Source organism: Chelonoidis abingdonii, chromosome 2 (genome assembly GCF_003597395.2).
Source record: "Chelonoidis abingdonii isolate Lonesome George chromosome 2, CheloAbing_2.0, whole genome shotgun sequence".
NCBI classification, from domain to species: domain Eukaryota; kingdom Metazoa; phylum Chordata; order Testudines; family Testudinidae; genus Chelonoidis; species Chelonoidis abingdonii.
In genome coordinates, this window is record NC_133770.1 from 17,250,890 (window position 1) to 17,270,438 (window position 19,549).

Consider the following 19,549-nt stretch of genomic DNA (forward strand, 5'->3'; position numbering starts at 1 on the left):
TGATGCTAGAAGGGAGGCAGATATGATCCCTGAGAGGAACAAGCCAGTCTGAAATTCCTCTCCAAGGGAACTCTGAAGGACTCATGAGCCTCTCTATGTATGGAGGGCCTCATTAGAGCTGAATAGTTCAGCTACTTTGAAGGGAAAGTCCTCCACTATCATTTAGACTTCTAAGGAATTCTGATCTCTAAAGCCAGGATGCCTGCCACATAATGACCACTGATGACATGAATCTGGAAGCCGTTCTGCCACATCCTGTGCCACTTACAGGCTTGTCCTGGCCGTTAGCTGGCCCTTCTTGTCTATTGACACAAATGCCTTGCAAATCTCAATTTGCAGACCATCTGAAAAGGTAAGCAGTTTCATGTATGCAGAAGTCAAATGGTCAGTATGGCCAAGTAATAGGCCACATGGAACTAACTTGCTGAGGAGTAGGCTTTCAAGTCAAATAAATCTCATCTCTTTGGTTCTCTCTTTTGGCGAGGACCTAAACTGTTTTTCCTTTTTGTTCACCACTGTGACTACCAGGGACGATGGGACAGCGTGTGTGTGTGTGTACAGGAATTCCACACCCTTGGGAAGCATCTTATATTTTCTCTTGCAAAAGGCAAAAGAATTGGGGCAGGTGTCTACTACAAGGGTTTGGCTGGGTCCATGATAGCCCTTTCTGACAGTGAGGTTACCTTTCCCATTGAAGAGGGCTTGAGAATGTCCATTTACTTACCATTCTGCTCCTGAACTTCCTCAATAGGTATTTAGAGGGCCTCAGTAACCTTTATTAGTAAATCTTGGAAACCTTTGTAATCATCTGATTGTGGGGTCTTGGTGATATCATGACCTCATTTGGGGATGAGAGGAACAGGATCACTGGGGCTGGGAGGTCACCTTCTGGTGCATATTCTTCCCTCTGCTCCTATTTCACCTGCGGCTGCAGCGGAACCAGGAGGGGTTGTTGTGCGGTCTGAGGGATCACTACCGTGGATGACAGTCTTCTGGTGGTGGTGTTGGTCCCACTGGCTATGGTTGATGTGAGGAGACCAACATCCGCAATAGGGCCACATGGGCCCTGGTGGCTACAAGCCTAGTGGCCCTGATTAGGAGAACCAAGGCTCACGATTCTGCATGTCTCAGTGTCTCCTCTCCCACAAAGAGAGTGTCTTGACTCTGTACTATGTTGAGGGTTGTGGTGATATTTTGGGTAAGCAGAGATGCTGCTGGTATGGATTGTCCTCATCCTTCAACTCTGAAGATGCCAAGGAGAACATATAACATGGATCCATGGGCAGTATTGTGGCTCTCAGTATGTTTGGGACTGACTGTGCCACACCAATGGATAGAACCAGTACCAACTGTAGGGCTTAAATCGACATCAAGGGAGACTGCAGTTCCTGATATATCTGGCGAGCTATTGATGCCAAGTACTTTTATGGTGCTGACAGCCTAGGTGGTTTTTGTAGATTCAAAGGCCAGAAGGGACTATTGTGTTCATTTAAGCTAGGGGTCCCCAAACTTTTTACCTTGGCCCCCTCATTACTCCATTCATGAGGGAGGGGACGGGGGTAAAGGGCTCCTAGGCTGGCAGCAGAGCTGGGTGGCGCTCCCTCCCTGCCGGGCTAGCCTTGGCCCCAGCTGCACCTCCTCGAACGTTCCTTCGCACCCCTCTAGGGGCCATGCCCCACAGTTTTGGGATCTCTGATTTAGTCTGAACTGCCTAGCACAGGCCATAGCACTTCCCCAAAATAATTCCTAGAGCATATATTTTACAAAAACATCCAATCTTGATTTAAACATTGACAGTGATCACGAATCCCCCATGACCACCGAATAAGCAATCATTGAACAGCTTATCACTGTAAAAACATATGCCTTACTTCCAGTCTGAATTTGTCTACCAAAGGTGTAGATGGTGGTCTGGAACCTGGTTCTCTTGAGGCGCTATTGCAATCTCCACTACAGTAAAGGAGAGGCACTTGGGTGTAGCCCTGGTTGACCTGGCTCCAGCCCTGTGGATGTTGAGGTACATAGTACCTGGGTTGGTGATGAGTTCCTTTCCAAAGGCACATCTGTTGGTACAAGGCATTTCAGTGCTGTCCAGTTGGAATCGGTACGAGATGGCGCTTCAGAGGGAACCACTCAGGGCCACAAAGTCTCAGAAGACGTTTGGTGCTGCAGGAAGGTTTTCCTGTTAGAGGAACCTTGATAGGTGGTCTGTCTCCCAGGCTCCTGGAGCCATGTGGCCTATCCAAGGAGGACACAAACCTTGCGGTTGTTGTTTGGGTAGCTGGCACCGGGATTCTTGTAGGCAGAGAGCTCGCAGTTGTACTTTTGGGCTTCAAGGGCCCCTGCAGGGATAGGAGTGGTGTCTCATGAACCTGGTTTGGAGGTAGGTTCAATGGATTTAGTCATTGCGAAGACTTGAAGACAAGTCTCCTTATCTTTCCTGACCTGAGAACTGAAGGACTCCCAACAAACATGCAGTTTGTAAATATGCAATTCTCCCAGACACACACTGTCCATCTGAGTCTGGGTTAGCTCTCCTGCAGGAGGGGTAGCATTAGATTTCAGGAAAACCAGATAATGTCATGCTGTTGGCAATTAACTGCATGTTGTATTCCTAGTTCTTTAGCAATCTACTAACATCTAATCCAGGGATAGCTATAAAACAGTAACTATAATCAGTAAAGAAAGGCTGGCAGTCTCTCAATCACTCAGGGCTCTGCCTCTAAGCCACAAGGTGGTCAGAGGAAATGAGTCGTGGCCAACACACTTTGCCTTTACAGACCCTTTCCTTGAAGCATAAGGACTGGGAGGGCATATGTATGCTGTATAAATGCTGCTGACCAAAAGGTCTCCAATCTCAAGCTCTTGAGTTGTGCATATGTAAATTCCACTGTTGATATGCACAAGTACTTGGAGGAGTTGTTAATTCTGTCTTCAGAGTAGGGTTTGAATAGTGTACAGAGATCCACAAAGTGTGGGGCGCACACTCCTAGGGCGGCATGGAGGAGCAGCTGAGGGGGTGCGGTGGGGCCCAGGCAGCCCCCGTGGGGAGCAGAGAGGGAGCACCACCAGCCCCTCCCTGCCCCCAGCTCTGCTCTGGACATCCCAGGCTCCCAGTCCCATGCCTGGCCCTGTCCACAGCCTTGGTTTGGCTCCATTCCTGGGCTGGGGCCGAGGCTGGGAGCAGAGCTGCACCTGGCTGTGGGTCTGGCTACACCCAGCTCTGGCTCCAGAGTGGGGGTGGCGGCATGGACAGATAAGGGGTGGGACATGGCCCTCAAAAGTTTGGGGACTCCGATGTACAGTAAACAAAGAATGAAGATGGATTATACTGAATAGCTGGTCAAAACACAGGCATTCTCTCTCCTGTGCAATGAATGAGGCAGGGGTCCTGTGGAAAAAATTAGTATGTGATTATGTAATTAACGACTATATCAAAGCATAATTCTTGCTTTCCCCAACCTTTTAGAGCTTTGAGATTAAGGTGCAGAGTGAGCGTGTGTTTGTAAAAACCAAACAAAAAACCGCACACGCACAGTAACTACCAAAAACCTGTATAAACACCTACAGTTCTCTCAAAGATGTGCAATACGTCTGAGTATTTTTATAGCAAAACTAGCTCAAAAGTAGCTCAGCTCAAATGAAAGGTAAAACTGTATTACAGTACTTTCAACAGCAAGTTTCCATACCAGTATACCCTAATGGCATAAAAGTTTACCAAAACTTAATATAACGGAACAGTGAAACTGCTATAAAAACTATGACCTCAATTCCAATTACACAGAAATGCACATGAAATCCTGAAGTAAAGTTTAATTTTATTGAGGAACAATGTTGAAAGACTATCCTCATGTGAAGAGGGATCCACCTTAATCAGCTGGTAAACAACTGTGCAAGATACAAATATTATTTATTTAAGGTTATGCAGATCTTAACATTTGCAAATGAAATGAAAATTCTGGTATTTCAGTTTGCAGTCTTAAAAGATATAAAAAAACTGCATGCTTCTAATTATCATTATTTAAGGCACTTGCACTAGTAATCTCCAAATAGATATTTAACTAATTATAGTGCATCCCACTGAATTCTTTGTACAGATACTGTATAAATACTTATTATAGTTTGTGCAGGAGTGTCTACAACAGACCACTGTGGACTGACTTTTTGCTGTTTGTATGGTGCCTAGCACAATGGGGCTCCTGGCCTATGAACGGGGTTTCCAGGTACCACCACAGTACAAGTAATTATCTCTTTGCAGCTAAAGGAAGGTCTACGCTATAAGGCTAAGTTGACCTAAGTTACGCAACTCCACGTATGTGAACAACGTAGCTGGAGTTGATATACCTACCTTAGGCTGACTTGTTCCAGTGTTTACACTGCGCTGGGACGACAGGAGAAACTCTCCCATTGATTTACCTTATGCTTCTCGTTCTGGTGGAGTACCAGAGTCGATGGGAGAATGATTGGCGGTCAATTTAGCGGGTCTTCACTAGACCTGCTAAAAATCAATCCCCAGAGGATTGATTGCAGTGTGTCAATCCCCTAGTAAATGGGGACAAGCTGTAAGCAATACTATGCTTTTTTATATTTAGACTGAATTCTAGTGTATCAGTTCAACTTCAGGTTGTGGTTCCAGAAAACGCTGAAAGCGGGAAGTTCTACTGCATGAGGAACATTTTCCACATGTTTGATTAAAGCGTTCAAGAGTTAGTTTAATCACAAAGAGATCATTCAGTAGCTATAGGTACACAACTGTTGTAGTCAGCATCTGTGAGCTTCAAGAGCAGCTTGTTAATGCTGCCAACTAATAAAAACCCACTTTCCATGAATGTTTCAATGATGTAAAGAATCCTCCTGGTGGGCCTGACACAAATATTTGTATAACTGACATTAACTAAATCAATTATAACAATTTGACTTTAGATTTGAAGCCAGTTTTTCCCCTCTCCTTACTGCTGAAAGCCTAAAATGCATCTACTCAAAAGTCTAGCTAGTAGTTAATGGGGAATGAGGGCAGGAGTCAAGTTAAAACACTCAGTATTCCTACTCCACCGGTGCGGGAAAGTGAACAATCAAAAGCAAAGGAAAACTAAAGGCTGCCCATGCTACCCTTTGTGAAAAACCCACTCAAAAGGAAAAACAAGACATTTAAGAATAGGAAAATGATTGTAGAACTATTAAAAACTAGCAAGGGGATATCAGTGTCAGTTTATTATCTGAAATTACTTTTGACTCTTGAAAAGTAGTTACTTTTTAAAGTTGCGTGCTCAACTTAAGGGGGCACTCATTTTAGGCATAAAATGAGTTAATTAAGGGTAGCATGGGCAGCCTTTAGTTTTCCTTTGCTTTTAATTGTTCAAGTTATGTCTCAATAATTGTTCAGTACAGTTTTTAAATTTTATATTAATATTAAGGCACACTGAAGATATTTATCAACATAGTCTTATGGCTGCCCAAGTTCCTCAATAACTAGCTTTCATAAAAAAGTATTAAAAATATATTTCATACAGTAGTTGTGTGCTAACACTTGGCATCAGTACTGGAGTGAAACAATCATTAACGCATTCACACTGTATGTGAGATAAGAGACTGATAATGGAGCTGATGCACAGCTTAAGAAATCTGCATTTCAGAGTTAATTAAAATAACCATACAATATCCTGTCTAGGCACAAACAAAAACAAACACAACACAGTAATTTGCTCTGATTAAGTTACAAGCCTTTTTCAAACTGAAGAGTAGAGTAATGGAAAGGAGATATGGTATTTTAAATCTAGAAATTCAGTTTCTGGCCTAGGATATAAGTTAGGAAGAAGTAGTTTTACCCACTTGTTAGTCAAGCAGAAAATGCCTATAGACAGCTCAGTGGATTGGTAATGAGTACATCATTGATCTTAAGGATTTTCTACAGTGCCCATCACTATGTTACATAATCAGCTCTAAATCACCAGTTCAAATCCTGCATTTTTGGGAAAAACTGCACTACTGTAGTTTTGTGAATAGAGGTTGAACCTCAGTTGCCAAGGTTATCAATCTAATGTTTTCTACAAACAGATTTCACATCCACCTATTAAAGAATTCATAAACAACCAGTACATCTACATTTTTCCCTACCAGAAAGCCTCATGACTTTCTCCAAAGTCTAATTACTCCAAACAATGAAAATCTAGGTTTAAAAAGGTGCCTCTCAGAGAAATGCTACTCAAGGCTGACAGATGAAGGTATTGAAATACAAGACTTCCAAAGATGGTGTTAAGCTTTCATATATTAATATCAGAAGCTATCATTCTGGTGGACGGGCTCAATGAAGATTTAAGATCAATGAACGGTTGCTGAAGTGCAAACTAGGCTCAAACCCTTGTTTACATGAGACAGTTGCACTGTTTTAAATAACACCGTTATTTAGAACTGATTTATTTAAAACTACTGGAAATCCTTGTATCGACAGGAACTTATTTGGGTTTAGATTAGACCAGGGGTCGGCAACCTTTCAGAAGTGGTGTGCCAAGTCTTCATTTATTCACTCTAATTTAAAGGTTGTGCGTGCCAGTAATACATTTAACGTTTTTAGGTCTCTTTCTGTAAGTCTATAATATATAAGCAAACTATTGTTGTACATAAAGTAAATAAGGTTTTTTAAATATTTAAGATGCTTCATTTAAAATTAAATTAAAATGCAGAGCCCCTCCCCCCACCTGGCGGCCAGGGCCCAGGCAGTGAGAGTGCCACTGAAAATCAGCTCGTGTGCCACCTTTGGCACGTGTGCCATAGGTTGCCTACCCCTGGATCAGACCAAGGTCCGCCTGAACAATGGTTTTCAAACTGTGGGTCGCGACCCAGTACTGGGTTGTAGAATGTAAGGTACTGGGTCATGGGGGCTCTGTTCAGCACCGCCGACTGGATCATTAAAAGTCCCGTCAGCGATGCTGCCTGGCTAGTGCCTACCTGTTCTGACACCATGCTGGGCCCTGGAACCAGCCAGTAGGTCAGGCTCCTAGACCAGGGGGAGGGGCACGGGGCTCTGCATGCTGCCTGAGCGCTGGCTCCACACTCCTATTGGTCGCCTCCGCCTAAGCTGGACCTGCTGCTCACTGCTTCTGGAGGGCAGCACAGTACACAGTGCCAGGACAGGCGGGAAGTCTGCCTCTGCACCACTGACTGGGAGACCCCAGAGGCAAGTCTGCACCCCAACCTCCACCCCCCAACACCCTGAAACCTCTTCTTGCACCCTAAAACCCTCATCTGCAGCCCAAAGCCTGCAACCCCAGTCCAAAGCCCTGACCCACTCCCACACCCCATCCCCATGCTCCTGCCCAGAGCCCCCTCCCACACCCTGAACTTCTCATTCATGGCTCCACTCCCTAGCCCTTGCCCCCATACCCCAACCCAGCCCTGAGCCCCTCCCACACCCCAAACCCCTCATCCCCAACTCTGTTGGGTCACAGGCATTACCAATTTTCTTCAACTGGGTAGCCAGAAAAGAAAAAAGTTTGAAAACCACTGTGCTAGGAATCCATTTATACTAGCCCAAAATGAGCCACTCTAACTGTGTGACTTTTTAAAGTAATTTCATTAAACCAATGGAAATCCTGGTGTACACTCTCATTTTGGTTTAATCTGTGCAGCTCTCTCACGTAGGCAACTCTTCACTAAGACAGACAAGAAGTGTCCTATCCTTAATGGAACAAGGAAAGTCAGTCTTAAAACGTAAGCTGAAAAGGGTGTTTTGTTTTATGCCCCCCCACCATGCTTCTTTATGTATAAGAAGCTCCTGAAAGGTTTTTGTATTATTTTAAAGAAAGATTTTTAATCTTAATGATACAAGGAATGTCGGATTTGATCTTCCCTGGTTTTGCTGGCAAACTTGGGGATTGTAGAGATGTTTATGTTCTCTGACACCTTAACTGAAGGGACAATGTTGAGTTATTAACAAAGATATGCTTTGTTCCCAAGTGCTGATTTGGCACAGAGAATTAAACAAAAAAAAGGTTAAGCCAGCATTTAAAGATTTTCTTATCTTGACTGTTCAACTGCCAGTCTCAAGATATCTTAATTTCACTAGTTCTCTCCACTTACCACATAGTCTTCCAGAATAGAAGAGTCATTGCTTTCTGATGTTAAGGGAGACAAATGGAAAGTTTTCAGGCCTTTGTAAATCGTATAGATTAACTGGCACTGACCTATTTCTCTCCCACTTTGCGGATTACCTTTAAACACACACAAAGTTCTGTCTAGACATGGACTTTCAAAAAGGCCATTTGATAGTATTAAGTAGAAACAAAGACAGTTCTGTCTAAAAATTTACCTTGTTATTACTTGTAACATTTAATCTTAATCCTCTAGCTGAATTAGCATACGTATTTCTACATTTCTCCCCTGACTTTGTGCATGACAGCATTTTCTGTCTAGTCATCACTGTTTCTCCACAGCATTTCCATTGCAGTTTGAGAGTCTTTCACACAGAAAAGATAGATATTTTAATGACAGTGAAGTATTGTGTAATTTGTATATTTTATAGGCATAATACGTAATAGCACGACCTGGAGGCAGGGTAAAAATTGAAGCTACCTTTAAATAACTTTACAAACTCTAGTTAGCTTCAAGTGCCTCTTTAAACATAGCAAGGGAGGAGAACCTATAGTAGGTTAATGAGATATGACCATTAAACCTTTTATTCTGGGCATTTTTTTGTGAAGTCTGACTCCAGAATTTCATTAACTTATTCTCTGTGTGACTGAAGAAAACCAGTTAAATCCCTCAGAATATCTCCCTAGGCATTGCTATCCTACTTTTACCTTAAAGTCATATTATTCCAGCAGCAGGAAGGGGGGGTGAGGAGGGAGGAAGAGGGCAAGGACAAATAAAAGTAAAGAAAAAGTTCAATTAAAAAAAATCTAATGTTGCAAATTTACTTGGCAACTCAATTCTCTTCTTGCCTTCTTTCTTTCTCCATCCGTGCAAAAACTTAGCAACAGCACAGGCTGATCAGATGCAAAACTGAAAAGCATAGGTCAAGGGAATGATGGTAATACTAAAATTCTGCAGTTCTGATGAGTGTTTCAACAATGTCGGGGTAATGAGTCATAGTACACAGAAATCAAGCTAACAGGAACCTCATTTAAATAGTGCAAGTAAGGAAAGTTATTTTGTCTTTAAACAGATTTATTTATAGTTGTAAACCTGCACAAAATAAAGTCACCCTTGGCCAGGTTTAGAGGTGATGTTTAAAAGGTAGCACAAATTACCTGTTAATCCTGGGGGAATTCTGCACCACTGCATACACCCAGAATTCATGTTCCCCTACAGAATTTTTTCCCCTGAAGAAAATACATTATACCAGAGATATGCTGCAGTAACACCTTTCGCCCATCGGGGCCACTGTGGCACCAGAATAGTGGGTTGCCACTCCCATTAGGGAGCAGCCAACCACAGAGAGGGGAACTGGAGAAGAGGCTGCATTCCTCACAGCACCCTCCCGATGGGGCCAGGTGAGGAGGCATGGGAAATGGGGGGTGGGGAGGGAGAACAGCATGGGGCATATGGAGCTGCTGGAAAGTGAGTGTGTGTCACAGATTGAAATTCAGAAGGGCTAGCTGGGGGCAGATGGGAGTGAGGGCTGAATGAGTTTGGGGTGCAGGGACACATGGAGACAGGACGGATGTGCCTGACAAAGAGGCTAGGGGTCAGCCCCTAGGTTATCTCCCAGGGTCCTTCCTAGCAATTTACTTCCCTCTCCCTTAGCTCCTCCATTACTCCGGACTCCCCCAAGCTTTTGCACTGCTTCCATGGGGTGCAGGAAATTTGTTTCTGTATTGTAGATTAAATGACTTACTCAAAGTTCTCTATTAATATGCCTAGTAAGGAATCTATTTGTCAAAAAAAGATTTTTTTTCCTGAATCTTTGTTGTCTGTATTGTTACATTCACACTTACTGATAGATATTTTGAAATAAAATTACCAAAAATTACTGAAACTGGAATGACTATATTGTCTTATTTTGACAAATACAATGTATTTTAGAATATTGTATGCAGAATTTTTAATGGTTTTGGCGCAGAATTCCTCCAGGAGTACACTGTGCAAAGAAGTCTAAGTCCATGTACCACAAATTGAAGGTGATGGGAACAATCCCCAAAGGAACATTTCTGCATTTAGTTTCTACTGTATTATTCAACCTTAAATCCCAAAAATCACAAGCTAAACTTTTAGAGAAGAGACCCACAGGTCTTGTAACATGAGTTACAGATACAGTTTCTCTCTTAGGGTAGAGAACGTTAAAAATGTTACCTGCAGTTCTTCCAGCACCCACCCTCTGAAAATTCAAGGTGGGTTGTTTTTTTTTTGCCATAAGATCCTTCCACACTAAAGAGTCCTTTCTCAACAAATATCCCTAACAAAACACCCCTCTCTCAAGTGTCAACCTCCACCACATCCTCCCACTCCAAGGGTTTAGTAGATAGATCCTCTCTCCAGTGGGCTCTGAAGCTCAATGAATCTGAGCTGGTTTGGACCAGTGGAGGATGAGGTAAGGAGTTTGGTTTCAAAGCTGAGGGCCCCCTGCAGAGAACTGTCAATCCCTGCAATTCTCCCCCCTCACCCTGCCAAAAAAGTCTTAAAGTCAAGGGAAATCCATCTTGAAGTGTCTATGCCGATCACAACTGCAATAGTATGGCAGAGAGAGGGAACCCCTCAAGTAGACAGATCCCACACCATTAAAGCTTTGTAAGTGGAAAAAAACCCAACATCTTAAACTCAACGAGTGACCACAGATGGATAGTGCAGATCAAGCAGCACAGGCACTGTGAGCTCCTACCAGGAAACAATACTTACCAAAGAGGCAGGTGTTTTCTGTGCCACTTTAAGCTTTCTGATTGATTTAAAGTGAAGTCCCACACAGAGTACATTACAGTAATCTAGTCTTAATCCAGTGTAGACTAGTAACAAAAGCACAAATCACCTTAACTCATGATTTTCCAATTTTTTTTAATAATCATGTTGGTCCAAAATGCAACAGAGCAATTTTAAAACTCAAGGGAGTTTGTGAGAGAAGTAAAGGTAGGGCCCAATAGCACTGCCTTTTAAGGTTGACCAACAATTCCCATTATAAAAGCACAGTTTTCAGTTGCTTATAACATTGCCAAGCTAACCATTTGGGCTGAATTTTTCCATATTGGATGCAAGGCTGTTTTTTTCTTTTTGAACTAATTTGCATATGCTATGTAGAGATTTTACAAGAGTGTTGTACTTAGATTCCCTAAAGATTCCATCTGCACTAGGCATGCAGAGTGGGACAAGGAGCTGAGGGAGGGAGAGAGGGCAGGCAAGAGGCAGGCCTTCTGTCTTATTCACAGCACAGGATAGAAGGTACTGAATGAGCAGCTCTTCAGGTTGATCCTCACTGTTCAGAGTATGGCCATGCCTTCTCTACTGCACACTATTCAAAACCTTCTCTGAAGGCAAAATTATTGATTTCCTCATAGGCTTTTCTATGGTGTTCATCACTACAGTATTGGAGTGCTTCATTAACATTAGTTAATATATCTTCACAACACTGCTATGAGATGAGGGGTTGATCTTAACCCCATTTTATAGATGAGACAATATTAAGGTAAAAAATATCCACTAATTTTGAGTGCCCAACCTGACATACCTGGGACCTAATTTTTCAGAGAACATAACATTATATAGCACTTTGTACGCTCAAAGCACAGTTCCTACTGACTTCAGCTGCTGCTGTGAGATTCCAGGACACCATAAAATGAGGAACATCCAATTAGTGACCACCTCTGAAAGGGTGACTTAAGGAACTTGCTTTGCATAACATAGCAGCTACCTTGCTATTGCCAAAGAGAATCCAATTCCCTGGGGTAGCACATTCAATTACCTTAACAATGAGACCTTCCTTTCTCTTTCATAATCCCCTGCCTCACTGACTCCTTATCTACCAACTTCTGCAACAAATGAAGCAGGGGCCCTTCAGACAGATTCCATCACTATACAACCCTGATGCATCCTCAGAGCAGGTCTATCCTGTGCACTGAATGAGTCAGTAGTCCGGGGGGGAGGCGGTATGATGATGTAATTAAAGAGTATATCATAATGCATGCACACAAGAAGGCCAAATTTAAGGTTGCACAGGCAACTGTAACTCTGCCTTTTCCAAACTTTTAAATGGTTGGCTGTATCTTAACATCCTTTTAATGTAGTTTTGTGCATAGTTGTGTGTAATGCATCAATAACCTATAATATGCATTTTGTTGCCACCTTTCCCATAACAGTATTACAGCCTACCCCCACAACTGAAGTGGGTTAAAACAACAAAAGCCAAGTTAAAGTAATATGAGCTGAGACGTGAAAACAGGGATGAGAGTTAGTGGTGAAAGGTTAACAGACAGATTTAAGGAAGAACTTGTAGGAGAGGAGAGGTTGTTTAGCATCCAACTGGAGGGAGGCTATTCCATGCATAGGAAGCACCATGAAAGAGGTCACAGGCAGAAAATAGACAAGAGGGTGTCATCAAAAAGGAAGAAGAAACTGGGAAACCACAGTGCAAGAGGTGGGTGCGTAGGAAAGGTAATAGGAGATACATCTGGGCAACACTGCACAGTTTTGGTGGGAAGATTAGGAATGCAGATTGTATAGTGCCAACTCTTTAGATGAGCAATTAACCTCCTAGTATCAGAGGGGTGGCCGTATTAGTCTAGATCTGTAAAAGCAGCAAAGAGTCCTATGGTGCCTTATAGACTAAGCAGATGTATTGGAGCATGGGCTTTCGTGGGCGAATACCCACTTCATTGGATGCATCCCCACGAAAGCCCATGCTCCAATACATCTGTTTAGTCTATAAGGCACCACAGGACTCTTTGCTGCAATTAACCTCCTAAAAACCTAAGTGTCATGGTCTAAAAGGTTTACTATTGAGCCACAATAATCAGTAATGCACAAGCTCAGTGACTACAGCAGTTGCAAGCATTACCATACAACAAACATGGGTTCAATCTCTAAATCTGGGCACTCACTTCCTAGGCTAGAAGTGCTGTGGATGAAGCATATTTAGTTCACGTATTGCTCTGCAGAAACCCCTTTGGACAGTCTAGAAAGGGAACCCCTTCCACCTTGTTGGAATGGAAGGCCAGTCACTGTAACCGTGTTCATTTGACAGGATAGCAATATAGTTCTGTTGTCTATGCCTAGAGCCTAGTTTTAAGATTAAAAACCACTATTCCAGTGTTAATTCTAGGCTGCACAAGTGCATCATGAGCGTTGACTGTGGTGTTGAAGTATAGTGAAAGCTTTTTCTTTTTTTTTTAAGTGAATCTGACGCAGTCAGTGAAAGATACTTGAGCATAATAAAGATGTAATAGTTCAAAGAAGCAGGTTATAGACTCATAGACTTTAAGGTCAGAAGGGACTATTATGATCATCTAGTCTGACCTCCTGCACAATGCAGGCCACAGAATCTCACCCACCCACTCCTGTAACAAACCTCTAACCTATGTCTGAGTTATTGAAGTCCTCAAATCATGGTTTGAAGATCTCAAGCTGCAGGGAATCCTCCAGCAAGTGACTCGTGCCCCAGGCTGCAGAGGAAGGCAAAAGAGACCCAACCTGAACTAGGAAGAGTTAACCCAAGATTTTCTTTAAATGGCTCTTTTTTGCCACCATATAGGCCAAGGGATCTATTGAATTTAGTTTTGAAAATGTAAATATATTAAGCCTATATTTTCGAGGATGACTAATGATTTTGAACGGCCAACCTAAGACACCTTAAAGGGGACAGATTTTCAAAAGATGGGTGTCCAGCATCTTCTAAGAAGGCAGGGCCTTCTTAAGTTTCTCAAACTGGGTGCCAAAACAAAAACCGCACTCATTACTTTTGAAAAATTTAGACCATATTAGACTTTTCTGATAAGAATCACCTCATTGGCTTAAGGTGACCACTGACAGTTAGCAATGAGTTTCTTCTCCCCCACTATACCCTTCCGTTTTTGTCTCCCTTCCACCAACCCTTAGTGTGAGCCCCACATGAAAAAAAAATTGTTCCTAGCCTTTAATCTGGGATGAGATAGCCTGGAAAAAGCAACTGCAGTTTTTTGTATAGTCAGAGCTGCCGCTTTATTTTCTTTAAGTTGTGCTGGTGGATAAGATGGTAAAGAGATGGCTGTGAGCCAACACTGCAGCAGAACCAGTTATTCAAGGTACAGTTACAATGCTGAATCAACCAAATTACTGCAGCTGACAGGTATGTGGTTGATATCTGTGATGTAAATACTGAGACTAAATTAACTTCTGTAGCCTAACGGAATTTTAGACACTATTTGAAGGATGGGATGAAGAAAATTCAGATTAGATTAGTGTCATGGTATAGTTTCAACCAATAATGCTAACAGTTATTTTAAAAGAAAAAAAACTAGATCTCAAACATTTCCATCTGTAACAAAACGAAGCTACACAGTGACAAACTGTGGTGGTAAAAATCTGATGTTATTCTTTTAAATACACAAAAACAAATTACTTCTCCTAGCTCTTCGCCAATCTCCAGCCTCCTCCTTTTGCAAAAACTAAAATAAATCCCAGACCTACTTTAGCTTGACACTGATCCCATACAGAAAGCAGTTGGAGAGCAGGGTGTTTATTCTTTTCTGTTCTTTATTTTTTGAGCAGCTAGGCAATCCATGATCTATCCTGAAGTTTCACAAGTCAACCCAAAACTGTGTATGAAACAAACCAAGAAATCCACTTTGATGTAACAGCAGGTGTGTGTGTGTGTGTGTATTATTAGGCACACACTCACATCAGCTTTGTCACATTTTTTACTGTAACAAGGAACCGGTTGTCCCTGCCTCCAAAAAAAGTAACTGTATGAAAGATAAGAAAACCTACGTCAGTGGTCTTATTTCCATTCCCTGCAAGAGGGACAGTGATCTTGAATTAAAATATTTTTGACTACGATAGTTAATGTCCATTTTCTGAGAGAGGTCACCATTTAAATAGCATGTCCTGAGCTTTCTAGTACACAACTATTTTATTAATAATTAAAAAAGTTTCTCTGTTCTTTTACTGACGTTTAGAAGGGTCTTTTGGGCAGATCCAAGCAAACTAAACATATTTTGGCCCACTTCTTTCTTCCTCTCCTTCCCTTCTATGTATATATTTATGTGCTGGCTATTGTGTTTCAGCTCTGCTGTAACTAATACTAGTAAACACTCTCTTGAAAAGACTGAGTAAGAGCATTCAGTACAAGAATTATGGTATCATTCTATTGCAAAAAACAGGATCTGGAACTGACCAACAAGTGAAACTAACAATAAAGAGAGTCCAGTCAAATGTCCAAAGTGAATAAGCTGGGGGGTGGGGGGGTAAAGCAAAGGAAGAGGGTAGGGAGAAGGAAGAATCAATATTTCTCTCTCAGGAATAGTTATCTTATGTGTTACTTGTATCTAAAAATGTTGTTATCTACTAGTGTTACAAGTATGATGTTTTTGAGTGAGTGTCCATTTTATTTACAGACCATCCCATCTGAGAACCCAGATTCTGCAAAGCAACATACCGTCTCAGTCATGAGACAAATGCAGTTACAAGAAAGGTTGGTATTCTAAACAGCATTTCATTTCCCTCACTCTTCAGTTTAAACAATTAGTTTAAAATAATGTGAATTAATTTCCTTTAAATTAAAATCCCACTGATTTTTTCTCTCATTTGTGTAGACTTGCAAGAGAATCACAAGCAAGATCCATTCTGGAATAAGACCATTTTGAGGCCTTGTTTTTTATGGTTACTTTCTGTTAAACATTCAGTTTCAAAGGAACTGCAGCATAATTTGATATACCAGATAGTTATTGACTGTTGGTGGACACACTGTTGAAGAAGCTAGCCATATGTGAAACACAGAGCTAGATTAATCTATAATAGCAGCTAGAAAAGTTTCTAATTAAACACATTATTTTATATATCAGAGAGAGAGAGCATGAAATCTAATCACATTCTTGAAGGTCTTTTGTTTCTGAACCACCTTACCACCCAACATGTCTCATCTACCAAATAACTAGAACTAATTTTCTCTCCATCCTTCCCTAACATTAGCACAACTGCAATCATAGCAACAAGAGCAAGATTGAGGTAAAAAAAATATAAGCACTGTGAACATGTCCATCTCCATCCCACTGTCTTTGGGCTTCTCTACGTATTGACTTCATGTATGAAAACATATTGTGACAATGAAAGAAGTTTTGCTCTAGTACATGGGCTGTTACTTTTATCAAAATGGTCTCCACTGAAATATACTGCACATTCCTGTGTCTGACGAACTGGGTATTCACCCATGAAAGCTTATGCGCCAGTATGTCTGTTAGTCTATAAGGTGCCACAGGACTCTTTACTGCTTTTCGCACATACCCCCGCCACCTATTTTGATCACTATCCTTCCAGACAAAGATTAGATGGATTCCCTACAAAGAAGGCAAGTGCCTCTGAATGGGGCCAGGGTTTGCTATTAAGCGTACTGTCCATCAACAGAGGAACATGCTTCCTCTGACATATTCCAAAACCAATATACAACAAATTAAAACAAAGCAAAAACCACTCAAACTTATATACCAACTCAAAAGAAGAGTCACATAACTCACTTCAGTTTGATGGAGGAAAATAAAATTTCAAGAAATACCACAATGGAACACAGTTTTGAGAAGTGAGAATGATTGGCAGTGAATTCACATTTTATAATCTGACTGCGCTGGAAAATAAATTATTCTATCACTGTAATCTGTACTATCTTGTGTAAACGAGAGTTTTTGTTTAGACCAGACATCCACCTCAGCATGTTATTAAACACTACTATTAAAGTAGACGTTTAACAATTGTAAAGGGGATTTATTTACATTTCCCCAAAATTGCATGTTTGTAGTATATCAATAAGATAAGTTTAGGACAGACTCTGCATGTCATGGTTTAACTTTCCAACTTAAAGATAAGAGGAAGTCAATCGAGTACATGAAAGGTGCAGATGTGGTCAGAAATTATTGGTGTTAAATTGGGGAAAGATAGTACAAATTAGAGACTGAATTCCTTACATCAAACATTCATGTAAAATAAGTCATACTGAAGCTGCAGATTTTATTGTTCTGGTGAGGATTCACCAAGACAAAAAAAGCCTGAGTCTATTTGACTGGCCTACCTTTGTTTTAAAAGTTATAGAGCAAAAAACTCTTAGAAAAGCAGTCAAGTCAGTAGGACTCGAGAAAAACCTTTAAAAGTCATAAAGGAATTTAAAATGAGGTTTGTGGCTAGTTACATTCAACAGCAATGTCAGCTACAGAAAGGAATAGCTATCAAAAAGAACATCTGATCAGCATGCTGGTTTATGATTTTTTTTTTTTACTATAATGACTCAGCCTATTATTTTCAAAGTTTTTAAAAGATGTTACTACACGTTCTGCAAATAAAAAGCCTACGAAGTTTTAGCTACTTTAAAATATTAAACATGAAAATTAGATTTCTATGGCCATTCTATGAAAGGCTCATGTCTAACAACTACCACCTTAAGTTTTCAACACCTCCTTCCTTCAAAAAGGCACAAGCTTATAGATCTACTCAAATTATGGAGGAGACTAAACTCCTTTACAAAACAGTGTAGTGCTTGTAAGACATGTAAATAAGTCAGAAGCTCATCTCCTACCTGAGTTAACTATTTGTCAGTCATCTAATTAGGAGCTAAATAGGAAGCAGTATTAAAGAAAAGCTGGCAAAGATAAGTCTGTTCTGTTAACACTGACTTTTTCTAATACATGCCCACATCTGGCACAATAGTCCCAATTTTTTCATCTTTCAACTGTCATTTAGATCTAGAGGTCAAGATCTACAGTACATGTTATCAACGGGATACATAAAAGTTCTTTAAAGGCAAAAAACCAAACCACGCGTGTCAAGGTCCCCCCCCCCACAGAACTGGGCTCAACGATAACTGGAAAAACAAATCAGGGATCCCACCCCAGCAGAGGGTGACGAAGAGCGGCATTTGCCCGCCTGACCCGTCAGCTGCTGTGAAGCGCCCAGCGTGTGAACAGAACACGCGGGACGGGTCCGTACGCAGCGATCGCCCCGCACAGGCTGGGCCGAGTCCGGGAGCACGGTCGGCTGTAACCCAGTGACTCGCCTCGCCCCTTTCCAAGGGCACAGACAGCAGGGTGCGGGACAGCCCCCAGCGGGGCAGACGGGGGGGGGGGCGCCCGCCTGTCTGGGCTTTGCCCCCCCACCCCGGGGATGCTGACGAGCCCCGGAGCCTGTAGCGGGCAGCAGCGCCCGGAGCGAGGGGAGTGTCTGTCCGTCAGTCGCTGCTCCGCAGCAGGCGCCTCCGACTTACCTTCATCGTCGAGCTCTAGTTTCTCCAGCATCCCTTCGGAGGCGGCCGAGGGCTGAGGAAAAGCCGGAGCCGCCGACGCAGCTGCTGCCGCCGCCGCCGCCTGCGGAAGGGGGAAAGCGGAGAAGGGGATCAGCATCCAGGCGCGGACCTACCGGACCCGCGGCGGCATCGGACGCAGCCCGGCGTGGCAGCGGCTGAGCCGGTCTGAGGGAGGGAGGAGAGTAGCCACCGGGCAGACGCAGGGGGTGGCCACTAGCCCGACGCCGTGTGGGGATGATAGAAGGGGTTGCCCCTCAGCCTGACGGGGCTCGATTTGTGCTGTCTCTTACACACACTGGGGGAGGGGAGGAGGCGGGACCTCCCCCCGGCAGCTGCGCCCAGCCCATTAACCCTTTACACCCAGGCGGGATAGGGCTCTGTTCTTTCGAGAAGCCGCAGGCCTATGACGTGGATGGTCTCGCGTCTCCTCAGCATCCTTCACGTCAGCGGGCCGCCGTTTACGTCCGTTAGATTCCACAGGCTGCCAAAAGAACCTTTCGGTGAGAAAGTTCCACCCCGTTGCCCACGCGGTCCCCCTGTCTGGGGCCTGACTGGAATTTGGAACATTCCGTTTTGCTGCAATCAAGCCGGCTGCTCTGCACAGGAGGGAAGGTAACTACCATTCACACGAGGGGGAGGGGAGGAGGAGACGGTGATTGTGCTATTGCTACCTGCACCCGGGGTCAAGCCCTCCACCTTTCCCCGTCCAGCCTGCAAGATGAGGGCGGGCTATTAACGCTGCTTGCCATTCTTCCCGGGGTCGGGGTAAGGCACCCTGAGAGGAGGAAACTCTTCCCCCCTCAGCCGGAGTTGGTAGCGTCCGATGTATTCACCTGCTAAGGCGGCCGTGCGCAGCCAGTACCACTGCTGTCTAGCAGGGGAGGCTGGATCCCACCTCCCCACTACCAAGGGTGGGCTACCTTCAATTCAGGAGGCAGATATTTCTCAGGCTGTCGTGCAGGCCACTCCCTGCTGCAGTCCCCACCCTCCCAGGCATGTCCCAAGGTCCTGCTGTGCCTGGAGACCCCCACCCACCACATCCTACAACATGCCTCCCACACCTACTGGCTGTGGCACTATGAAACACACAATAGTCAGACCCCAGCATTACAAGAAGCCCGCAACATTCAGCAAGTCCCAGCATGCAGTGAT

General features: G+C 43.1%; 1 protein-coding gene across 8 annotated transcripts in view; it reads right to left on the reverse strand.

Annotated features, from left to right (window-relative positions):
* The window catches only part of PRKAG2 (protein kinase AMP-activated non-catalytic subunit gamma 2), a 403,677-nt gene that overhangs the window by 76,757 nt on the left and 307,371 nt on the right, over positions 1-19,549 (reverse strand). For 6 of the 8 annotated variants that reach the window (XR_012655174.1, XR_012655175.1, XM_075062183.1 and 3 more), the window contains one exon: positions 18,359-18,458. The exons of the other annotated variants lie outside the window; for them this stretch is intronic. Coding sequence is in view for 4 of the 6 variants with exons in the window: in XM_075062183.1 (XP_074918284.1) it covers positions 18,359-18,458 (100 nt within the window). In the remaining 2 variants the exon portion in view is untranslated. The remainder of the gene's footprint in view (positions 1-18,358; positions 18,459-19,549) is intronic. 8 annotated transcript variants of the gene reach the window in all.